This window comes from Capricornis sumatraensis, chromosome 19, assembly GCF_032405125.1.
Source record: "Capricornis sumatraensis isolate serow.1 chromosome 19, serow.2, whole genome shotgun sequence".
NCBI lineage: Eukaryota > Metazoa > Chordata > Mammalia > Artiodactyla > Bovidae > Capricornis > Capricornis sumatraensis.
Window position 1 is genome coordinate 34,867,593 of NC_091087.1, and position 12,379 is coordinate 34,879,971.

The window sequence follows — 12,379 nt, forward strand, 5'->3', positions numbered from 1 at the left end:
CTCCCTTAAATAAACTATTGGTGACACCCAAAAGCATGTCTTTGTCTGCTTTTGGTTGCCCTCAGAAATAGAGATTGTTGTAATTGTTGTTTAGATGCTATGTCATGATGGACTCTTTTGTGACCCCCAAGGACTGCAGCCCCCCGGCTCCTCTGTCTGTGGGATTTCCCAGGCAGGAATACAGGAGTGGGTTGTCATTTTCTTCTCCAGGGGATCTTCGCGGCCCATGGATTGAACCTGGGTCTCCCTTTAGTGGCATGTGGATTCTTTACCTCTGAGCCACCTGGGAAGCCCCAAAGAGCTCATAGGCTCTTGCCTATTGATTAAGCAATTGGAGTCTTCACTTTTCTTGATCCTATTCAAACTAAAAAAAAAAAACTAAGTTTATTAACATATGCTACCAAACTTACTTAAAGTTTAGTGCCTTTACATTTTAGATTAATCAAAATGTAAATTAAATTAATGGTTAAAGATCTCTAATGAAAATGTTTTCAGAAACTGATGATGTCTAGATGACCAAGATGGAGCTCATCTGTGGTTCTGATGTAAAAACCAAAGAAACAAAACACACTAGCACTCTGTTTCTGAGGAAGTCTTCTCTTGCTGAACCTTGGGGTCTTCCATTGTAATTCCAGACACAACTACTAAGTTACTTACACTGCTGGCATGTCCAGGTCTGTGTAAGTTGCCCTGGAGGGCTTTCACACTCCTAGGACGGCTGTGTAAACTTTTTGACCTTGAAGATGGGAATCCCAAAGTTTGGTGTGTTTTCACAGACAGTAAGTTTTCCTTGTCAGTTCTGTCAGTAAAAGACAAGCAAGAGATCTGAGGGGCTGTTTTAAAAACACAGTTTTCATCTTCCTTGTCTGTGAAATGTCCACAATGCTCAGCCTGCAGTGCAGCTTCGGACGAAAAGGAAGGTATTTCCGTGCTCCGAGAACGCATAATCTTTTGAACTTCATACTTCCATTCCGTGGTCCACTGCTGAACTGTCGAGGGGCATGTTGGGTCCCCGGCTGCACCCCAATTGTTAGCCCCGCCAACCACCTTTCTTCCCCGGGAATACACAAAGCTTCTGGACTTGAGCGTTTTACAAGCGCTGAACGTCTCATCAGGGTAATAGCGGCTTGGCTTTGTTTCTTCCAGGGGATAAGAAATGGTGCCTTCTATCTTTGTGGTTTCCACTGTCAGCTGAGTGCTTTTTTGAAAATCCGACTTGTTTTCTCCATGTATAGCATCTGTTTGACTTAAACGTGGGGAAGTCATTTCTTCTTTTTTAGGGACTACCTGCCTTTCATCATTTTCAGCGGAAATCCCAGTATCTGAACCTGACTTCGGTTCCGAGCTGCTCTTGCCGTTGTCGGAGGCAAGCTGACCTCGGTCTGGGGATGCTGGCGCGCCGGTACTGGGTGGCAGGCGAAGGCTGCCCTGGCGCTCTGGGGCCAGGTACGTCCTTTGGTCCTTCTCTTCCTTCCCACGGAAGGAACCAGCTCTTTTCCTGTTCGCTGCCCCCGGGGGCATGCAGAAGGAGGTATCCTCATACAACAGCTCGTCCCCGTTGAAATGGTACCTGTACAGGCTGTAGCCATCGGCGCTGCTGATGCTGCTCCGCCTGGGAAGGAACGTGGCATCACATTCCGAGGAGGCCCGGGACCGCGTCTGTATCAGGTCAGACTTGTCGATTCCCGCCAGGTTTTCCAGCGCGTTCACCATTCTGTTAGATAGTTCTTCCAGTTGGGAGAGGCGAAGGTCCACAGTCTGTAGGGAAGTTTTCATAAAGTTTTCTCTTTCGTTGATTTCCTCCAACCTCATGGACATGTTTTCAACTCTAGTAAATACAAAGGGACAGGTGTATTACCCCGAGATGAACTAAAGATTAAAACCAAAAATTAATGTTTTTGTTGTTGTATGATTTTTTCAGGCTTTGGGGAATCGTGGGACTCGGACATATTTTTAAACGTCACACACTCGTAATATAACCACTGAAAATTACCCTGAGGAACATCAGGAAACAACAGAAGTACAGTTAACAGATACGGTGCTCTTTACCATTCATCACACTGCTGCTGCTGCTGCTAAGTCACTTCAGTCGGGTCCAACTCTGTGTGACCCCACAGACGGCAGCCCACCAGGCTCCCCCGTCCCTGGGATTCTCCAGGCAAGAACACTGGAGTGGGTTGCCATTTCCTTCTCCAATGCATGATAGTGAAAAGTGAAAGTGAAGTCACTCAGTCGTGTTTGACTCTTAGTGACCCTGTAGACTGCAGCCTACCAGGCTCCTCTGTCCATGGGATTTTCCAGGCAAGAGTACTGGAGTGGGGTGCCATTGCCTTCTCTGTTCATCACACTAAGTTCCTTATATATGTATTAATATGTACTCACCGAGGTCCTACTCTAGGCTTGTTTAATCTCACAGCAGCCCTATGAGGCAGGCAGTCTTTCCAACACCCCCGTTTTATTGATGGGGCTTCCCAGGTGGCTCAGTGATAAAGAAACTGCCTGCCAATGTAGAAAGACGCAGATTTGATCCCTGTGTTAGGAAGATTCCCTGGAAAAGGAAATGGCAACCCACACAAGTATTCTTATCTGGGAAATCCCATGGACAGAGGAGTCTAGCAGCTGCAGTCCATTGGATTGCTGAAGTGTTAGTGACTGAAGAACAACAACATTTTACCCATGAAGAAATAGAGTCAAGGAGAGGGTAAGTAATCTGCCTAAGGATGCACAGCTGGCAGACACTGGGGCTCCAACATGAGCTCCAGCTCTGCTGTCTTAGCTGGCACATCACACTGCCTCTGATGATAAAGGAAGACACTAGCACTTAAGTTTGAGAGATTTGAGTATAGCTGTCAGCAAGGAATGGTTACAATGACAAAATAAATACATTCAAATCCTTATTTGAAATTCAGGGGATTCAGAAAATACATTGTTAAGTTTAGGTTTATCACAAATTATTGGAGGAATGCAAATCAAAACTACAATGAGCTATCACTTTACACCAGACAATATATCCCTCATCAAAAAGTATACAAATAACAAATGCTGTAGAGGGGTGTGGAGAAAAGGAAACTTCCTACACTGTCAATGGGAATGTAAGTTGGTGCAGCCACTATGGAGAAGAGTATGGAGGTTCCTTAAGAAGCTAAAAATAGAGTTGCAATATAACCCAGCAATCCCACTCCTGGGCATATATTCAGAGAAAACCATAATTCAAAAATATACATGAACTTCTGTGTTTATAACAGCACTAAAATAGCCACGACATGAAAGCAACCTAAGTGTCCATCAACAGATGAATGGATAAAGAAGATGTGGTATGTATAGACAAAGAAATATTACTCAGCCATAAAAGAGAATGAAATAATGGCATTTGCAGCGACATGGATGGACTTAGAGAATATCAGACTAAGTGAACTAAGTCGTATGGAGAAAGACAAATACCAAATGATATCACTTATATGTGTAATCTAAAATATGACACAAATGAACCTATCTATGAAATGGAAACAGACTCATAGACTTAGAGAACAGATCTTGTGGTTACCAAGGGAGAGAGAGAGTGGGGAGGGAAGGTTTGGGAGTTTCTGATTAACAGATGCAAACTAGTATATGTAGGATGTATAAACAATTAAGGTCCTACTGTATAGCACAGAGAATTATATTCAATATCCTGGGTAAGCCATAATGGAAAAGAATATGAAAAATAATATATATATGTATGTAACTAAATCACTTTGAAGCAGAAATTAATACAATATTATACATCAATTATACTTCAATGAAATAATTTTTAATGCAAAAATAATTAAGTTCAGATTATCAGATATTTTACTTCAGGGACAAGTAGTCATTTAGCTATCTGAGAAATACCAATGAACTTAAATTGTTAACTATATTTAATAATTGGTATTCCCTTATGGGATTGTAAGGAAGATCATGGCAGATTATAAATACCTGCTTTTGGATTTTCTTCTAATTCTTAGACGATCAGGCAACAGCCTGTGAAATTATAATGTTGCCTGAACTAAAACCTGCTAAGGTTCTACTGTTGGCCGCATTGAACAGCTGTGCTCTGATGTGTGGGAGGGTCCTTGGATTCTATTCTTAATTTTTTTCGTGAGGAGAGAACTATTTTTATGCCCCTTAGGAAACCACATCATTTGAGCAGGAAGGATCTGGCTTCCTGGAAGTTTGCCACCAGGAGGACCGATTTCACCAAATTCACCATGTATGAGGAGATGTGACTTCCTCCTTTAGAAGCTTCCCTATGGGGATTAACATACACACACTAGTATATATGAAATAGATGATCAAGATAAACCTACTGTGTAACACCAGGAACTCTACTCAATATTTTACAATAATCTCTATAGGAAAAAGAATCTGAAAAAAAAATATATATATATATATAAAACTGAATCATTTTGCTGTACACCTGAAACTAACACAACATTGTGAATCAACTATGCTTCAATAAATAAATATTAAAAAAAAAAAAAGCTTCCCTACCATTGGGCTTCCCTGGTGACTCAGTGGTAAAGAACCCACCTGCCAAGCAAGAGACGTGGGTTCCATCCCTGGGTCAGGAAGATCCCCTAGAGAAGAAAATGGCTATTCACTCCAGTATTCTTGCCTAGGAAACCCCATGGACAGAGGAGCCTGGTAGGATACAATCCATGAGGTGGCAAAGAGTTGGACACAACTTAGCGACTAAACAACTACAACAACCATAGGGAGCCCGACTACAGTTTCTAAGGGTTCTTTCTCCTCCTGCATTTCAGGAACCAACAGAAGAACTTTTCACTCCTAATTTTCCATGACTTCAAGTCCAACTTAATTTTCTCTGTTAAATGTCATGTCTTCTCACGCCCTTCAAATCCATTGCCACGAGGATTCATTCTTTTTGTATTAGAAATCACATTGCCTCTGGAACAGACTTGAGATCCTTGAACAAACACAGAATTTTGAGATGAAGCAGCTGTGCAAACTTTTAAAAATAAATAAGCTGGTAAAATAGAGATAAGTATCTTCTCAAATCTTTTCTAATTCTCTGCCTGACTTATCCCTTGTGTGACCTAATCCAAAAGACAGCATCACCAGCCACTCAAAAAAAGGAGACCTCAGACTCATCTGATTCTGTCACCCTGACATCTCCCTAACCGTCCCTCCTCCCCTGTGATGACTAGATAACCCCACTGTGCGTAAGAAGCCTCTTTAGGTGTCTCAGAAATGCCCCATCCCTACTGTAGCCACTCCCTTAACTGAAGCTGTGGAGGAAATAAAGCTTCAAGATGTGGTTTAAGTTAAGAATATTATTTCAAAATAGATAACTGTCAAGAACCTACTGTACAGCTCAGGGCACTCTACTCAGGCTCTGCAGTGACCTAAATGGGAAGGAAATCCAGAAAAGAGGTGATATGTGTATACATATAGCTGAGGTGCTTTGCTGTACAGCAGAAATAAATGCAACGTTGTATAGCAACTATACTCCAATAAAAAAGTAACTAAATAGAATGTTATTTCAAGCTCATTTTTAAATAGCTACAGCATGGAGACAGAACATTTTATGCCAAATCAAGGAAAGTTGTATTGAGTTTTTAGAGCATGTGTGAAAGAAGGAAGAAAGAACCAGGTGCCATTCACTTCTCTCTGAAATGATTTAACAGAAAGGACACTTGGAAAACTATCTCGCCTTCCAGCCTTGACTTGTAACTTTTATAACATGATGACTTAAGTGTGTTTCACAAATCTTGACATCCATATATGGAAATCAAAGGAGGGGTTTTCATTTCAGGAGGGGAAAGAGAAGGGACGGAGGAAACCGTTGGGAAAGGGTCCCATCTCTACACACTGAATGGCAGGAGAGCATATAAGAGAAATCCATCGTTTATAACAGAACTCACAGTGAGATACAGACTTTCCTGACTTTTGACATCTTAATTCTGTTTTCTTTTCAGCACAGAACAAAAAACTGTTCTAGGTCCACAGCCTACCCATTAAATAAATTCGATTTCCTCTCGAAGACATATTTCCAATAATGTCATATTTCTAAGGTCATGTTTTCTCTTTAAAGCTATCATACAGTTAGTTGACTACTTTTTCTTTTGGTGTACGGTTCTTTTTTTTTTTTTAATGTTTATTTATTTATTTGGCTGCACCAGGTCTTGTTTGTGGCATGCGAGATCCCTGCACCCCCTGCGTTAGAATTGCGGTTTCTTAACCACTGGACTACCAGGGAAGTTGCTGACCCGTTTTTCATTGGATCATTTCCCCCTTATTATTGAGTTTTGGGAGTTCTTTAGATATCCTGTGCACTAGCCCTACAGCAGATATGTGATTTGCATGTGTTTCCTCCCAGTCTGTGCCTCATTTTTCATTGTCATAGCAGTGTCTTTTGTAGAGCAAAAGTTTTTTCTTTTGATGAAATCCAGTCTATCACTTTTTCTTTTCTTTTATAGATGCTTTCTGTGGGTTGTACTTGCAGTTTCAGTTTAGTTTTAAAAACTTTCGGTGAAAGGATTCCCTGAACTCTAGGTGCTGAACAGGTATAGAATGACATGACCATACGGGTAGAGGTGGTTCGGTTCAGTTCAGTTCAGTTCAGTTGCTCAGTTGTGTCCGACTCTTTGCGGCCCCATGAATTGCAGCACTTCAGGCCTCCTTATCCATCACCAACTCCTGGAGTCTACCCAGACCCATATCCATTGAGTTGGTGATGCCATCCAGCCATCTCATCCTCTGGCATCCCCTTCTCCACCTGCCCCCAATCCTTCCCAGCATTAGTGTCTTTTCCAAAGAGTCAGCTCTTCACATGAGGTGGCCAAAGTATTGGAATTTCAGCTTCAACATCAGTCCTTCCAGTGAACACCCAGGACTGATCTCCTTTAGGATGGACTGGTTGGATCTCCTTGCAGTCCAAGGGACTCTCAAGAGTCTTCTCCAACACCACAGTTCAAAAGCATCAATTCTTTGACACTTAGCTTTCTTCACCATCCAACTCTCACATCCATACATGACTACTGGAAAAACCATAGCCTTGACTAGACGGACCATTGTTGGCAAAGTAGTGTCTCTGCTTTTAAATATGCTATTTAGGTTGGTCATAATGGTTACAGATCTTCAAATATTTTTGTCCGTATCTCAGTATATCTAATACCTAGAGGATTTAAATTTGAATCTTATATACCACTAAACCTGAAAGTAGTTTAACCAAAATGCATTTTTGTTAAGGTTCTGTGAATAATGTTTTCCATTCCATTCACATAATAGGCACAACAATCTATAAATCACTGGAACTTTTGTAGTAACTTGGGCTTCCCAGGTGGCACTAGTGGTAAAGAATCCACCTGCCAATGCAAGAGACAAGAGATGCAGGTTCACTCCCTGGGTTGAGAAGATCCCCTGGAGAAGGAAACGGCAACCCATTCCAGTATTCATGCCTGGAGAATCCCATGGACAGAGGAGCCTGGAGGGCTACAGACCATGGAGTTGAAAAGAGTCGGACTTGACTGAAACGACTTAGCATGCACCAAGAGAATATATGCCTAAGTAGGGCATAACTTTATTGACTTTCATAGACTCTTATCTATTAAATATCACGTCCAGGCTAGTGAGAAGTAGCTGTGTAGCACAGGGAGTTCAGCCTGGTGCTCTGTGATGGCCTAGTGGGGTGGGACGGGAGGTGGGAGGGAGGCTTAAGAGGGAGGGGATATCTGTATACTTATAACTGATTCACTTTGTTCTACAGCAGAAACCAGCACAACACTATAAAGCAATTATCCTCCAATTAAAAATAAAAATAAACAAAAAAAAAATATGAGGTCCAAATTCACATTCTCATGGTAAGAGTCCTGTGTGTCTTTGCAAAGGACAGAACACAGACATTGGGAGCTCTGTAGTAAGCCAGTTATTAAAACTCATTTTTTGTACAGTCATTGTTTTATGTGAAACAATCACCCTTTACCTGCAAGGCATCTCACAAATTATATGGGAACGTTTCCTTAATGATAGAGTTAAAAGGTAACATAAAAACATAATGTTAGTGGAGTAACCAGGTCCGGTTCCTCCTTGACAAGACCCATGTTTCAAGATTGCATGGTCATCTATGTTGAGTTCTAAGACTATTCCTACCCTGTCATTTCATTCCAGGTCTATAGATCATAGAGTTGTCTCATCCAGCCAAAATTCAGCTATTTTAATTCCCATCTGCTTCTTCGTATGGGGCTGCCTTTTAAGTTTAGTAATTGTAGGGAGAACACCCAGGGTGGCACCTGGTTGTGCTTACTTATGGAGTTTTTATATGTGAAAGACTAAACAAAGAACAATACTTGAGTCTTCAATCTTCTGTACTCATTCTTTTCAGTCAGCAAAAGACTTAGTAATCACTGAAGAATATTAAGTTCTCTGGGATTCTGTCTCCATGCCACATCATTTATACACAGCAGCTTGGCCAGGCATACCTCAAACCTTGGATTCTAGAATTCAGGTCATCTAAATCATTAACCTTTCCTGACTCTGTTCTCTGCTCTGGCCAGACTCTGGTCAGGCCCTCAGAGAAGCTCTTATTGATATCCTAGGTTGTCTCTCCCTTACTTCCAACATAGTAGTGACAGTCCCTAAGCCTTCATCCATCATGACCAGGACTACAGGGTTGGACAGGTATAAACAGGGCTGGAGGTGATGTAATATGTTTTGCTGCCATTTGTGAACCCTGACATCACCATGGAACCTGCACTGACTGGTTCTCAGCAGCCCAGGCCACCATCAGCCTCCCTTTTGCTGTACCCCAAGCATCATTCACTTTCTGCATCCTTGCCATCAGGTTGAGAGGCATGGAGCCACATTGACTTGACACAATACAGAGTCACAACTGGGTTGTCATTACTGCCACCAGGCAACCTCTTGGTTAATGACGTTCCTACTGTATTTCCCCTCAAGGTGAACTCAGATCCTCCCTCTGGCTTCAAGTCTGTAATGTTGCTGGGTCATTCTTTCTCCCCATTCCTACTGCTTCTTCTTACAATTCGAATTTTCCATTCGTATAAAACTCTTGGCCTCTCTCTAGCCTTTCATTTACTCTTGACAAAAACTGATTTTCTGGAGTGGGGACCAGGACATGAGTGTACTTCTCTCACTCTCTCTCTCTCTCTCTGGGAGCCTGCTGCTTGCAGGGAGTGTGGGTTCTCATTTTGTCAGAGTCATGGAGTAAGCTTAGCAGGGGAGAAGACGGCGTGGGCTGTGGGCTCCTGGAGCTGCCTGTGCCTGGGTGAGGACAGGAGTGTGTATTTGGCAAGACCTGATCCACATCCTCTAGCACAAAATGTATTACTAATAAAGCTGATGTTTTTAATCTCAGTCCAATGGCTGCAATGATCTCCGATTTGGCTTTCAAAGTCACATAAGGAGCGAGATTGTCATTTACCAGACACATTGAAACTCCACCACTTCATCCCACTCCTCTTCTATCATCTAAGCATCCTTGACTCTTATGAATTTATAAAATTAAGACTTTCAGGTAAGCTCTTTCCCCAGCTTCCCCACTCCTATGTGGACGGCATTCTCTCCATCAGAGGAATCACCACCTCCTTTCTAAGACTGATCACTCTTTCAGGTCTTTTTGCAGTTACTGTCTTGTTTCTCTTCGTTATGTCTTTGTTAGAAGCATCTTTCTTACCAGCATCTTCTCTTCCTGGTACTTGGGAAGAGGATACCAAAGATCACCAAAAGATCAATTGCTGATTTCTCATTAAGCCGACAGGAAACCCAAGACCTTCACAAGATCCTCCTCCCACATTGCTCCCCAGTCCTGGTTAAGGGTGAAGGAAAGCCACTTTCTCCTGGACCCCCTCCTCTTTCTGTCCCTGGAATCTACCTGTGATTCAGCCAAGAAAGCGTCAACAAAGGGAAGTGGAGGGGCAGGAATGTGCTCCCGTCACCCTGAGAACACAGCCAAGGGAAATGGAAAGCATTGTGTTTTTACTACATTCCCACCCGCTGCCACCAGCCCCAGCACACTTTCATTCCTCTTTCGTGTGCAAGGAGCCCCAAGAGGAAAATGCAATTTGGCAGCAACCTGATAATCACATTCCTGGAGCCTTGATCCAAGAATGGTAAAAATCCAAACAATGCTGGGAAAGGGAGAGGGTGCCAGGCAGGGTGAAAGAGCACTGTTCCCATGGTAAATCACTGCCTGTGATTACAGTCAAGTTAACGTATAACTAAAACCTGAAGATTAGGTTATAAGATGAGGCACCTTATCCTTCTCATACAGAAACCATTTTTTATCATCTTGAAAGGTTAGTAATTACTAGTAAAATAGCAAAGAAGTATCTCAAAGTTTTATTGAAAAGTATTAAGGCCAAAAGTTGGTGTAGATAACCCTTGAGTTTGGCTGGTAGAATTATTAATACAAGGTGACTAGGTGTATGAGTGGGGAGGGGACAGAGCCTTGCAGCTGCCTGAGGCACCGTCCCTCCTGTGGCCTGGGGCAGAGCCGGTGGCCTAAACACACACCAGGAAGACTTCACTGTGTATCATGTATTCTCTTGTAATTGCTGGGGCCCCTGATTGGGAATTATGTGCTGACATATTCTTTTGACATTGTACCATGTTTTTAAGTTTCTCAGTATACACATGTATATCAGACATGAAATACATGGTTTCAGAAAACTTTAATGCTCAAGACTCCAGGGTAGAAGGGGACTTCCCCAGTGGTCCAGTGGCTAAAACTCTGCTCTCCCAATGGAAGGGGCCCAGGTTTGATCCATCGTCAGGGAACTAGATCCCATGTGCCTTGACTAAGAGTTCTCATGCTGCAACTAAAGATCCTGCATGCTGCAATGAAGATCGAAGCTCCCCAGTGCCACAACTAAGACCTGTTACAGCCAAAATAAAATAAATAAAATTTAAAAAGAATGATGCTCCAGAATCCCCTTAGGCATGGCTCCCTCGCTATGCTCATCCTTCAAGTCTTTGGAATGATGTCTTATCAATTCTCATGCACTTTAACAAGCTTCAGTTGCTTTTATGAAGTGATCAAGGTTCTTAAAGACTACAAAATGCGGGAAAAAAAATGTCCATAGTGTGGGTTGATTGTTCTTGTCCACCTTTGCTAGTTGCTCTGTGGTGTGCTGCTGCAGGAAGTGCAATACTACAAAGCATAGAACAAGTCCCTCTCTGTCCCTCCCAGACCTGCCTTCCTCTAATTGACTGACTCCCAAGCTACAGTTCGTGTAGCTTGTAAGCGATGATGCTGATCTTGATGGGTAGCCAGGACAGATGACTGCGCTTCCTGTACCTCTGTTCCCTGAGGGTGGAAAGGTGATGGGAAGAAGCAAGGAGGGCACAGTCAGGATGAGGAAGTCAAGCTGGGGACAGACCACCCTTGGCTAAGGCAACAGCATTTGTCAAGAGCGGGGAGAAACGTCCCCAGCAGTTACACAGCCCTGCAGCTGATGGTTCTCCCCATGTACTGAATTGTAAAGGCACCCATTTAGGGGCTGGGGAAGAACTGTCACAGTTTTGTTTGTTTTGGTTTGGTTTTGGCCTGGGATATTTGCGATAAATGTCATCATTCACTTCTTTATACAATGTATAAGCATCATTTGGAACATTCACACTATTTCAGGGAGGGAAACGCATTAAAAAGCCAAAGTTGGGTCAACAGGAGAACTGCAAGTGAATGTTAAATCGAACTCGATGTCCCCCTCGGCCCTGATGCCCCGCTCCCCCGGTGGCCATGCCCCAGGTGCACCTCTCGCAGGTTACACGGATGCGTTCCTCGCTGGAAGACTGCTGCTCATCCTCCTTCTCCTGGAAGTGCTCCCGGACACACTGCTCCTCAAACTCGTGCAGCCTCTTCAGCTCCTCGTCGCTGAGAAACAGCTCTATGCATAAGCAGAAGAGGTTACCACGTGAGACATCAGCCAGGTAGATGTGTCCTAGTGATTTTCACAGGCCACCTTTAATCAAGCTCATTTCCCTATCCCTTGCAGGCAGCACCCTGCCTCCTGGACTGGTTATCACACAAAGACTCTGTAATATCAGTGATCATCTTTCCATTGGAGATGAACAGCTCACTTTTAATAAAAATTTTTATTGAGGTATGCATGCTAAGTCACTTTAGTCGTGTCTGACTCTTTGCGATCCTATGGACTGTAACCTGCCAGGTTCCTCTGTCCAGGGAATTCTCCTGGCAAGAATATTGGAGTGGGTTGCCACTCCTCCAGAGTATTGAGGTATAATTGATTTATAATACTGTGTTAATTTCTGCTGTACAGCAGAGTGACTCAGTTATACACACATTTTTTTTCATATTCTTTTCTATTATGGTTTATCACAGGGTATTAAATATAGTTTCCTGTGCTCTACCGTAGGATCT

At 42.9% G+C, this 12,379-nt stretch overlaps 1 protein-coding gene across 1 annotated transcript in view; it reads right to left on the minus strand.

The window, feature by feature from the left end:
• Positions 1-570: 570 nt before the first annotated feature.
• The window catches only part of TRPM1 (transient receptor potential cation channel subfamily M member 1), a 76,992-nt gene continuing 65,183 nt past the window's right edge, over positions 571-12,379 (minus strand). The window contains exons 27-28 of the mRNA XM_068990963.1: positions 11,753-11,885; positions 571-1,828 (exon numbers count right to left, since the gene is read on the minus strand). Of these exons, the coding sequence (XP_068847064.1) occupies positions 571-1,828; positions 11,753-11,885 (1,391 nt within the window). The remainder of the gene's footprint in view (positions 1,829-11,752; positions 11,886-12,379) is intronic.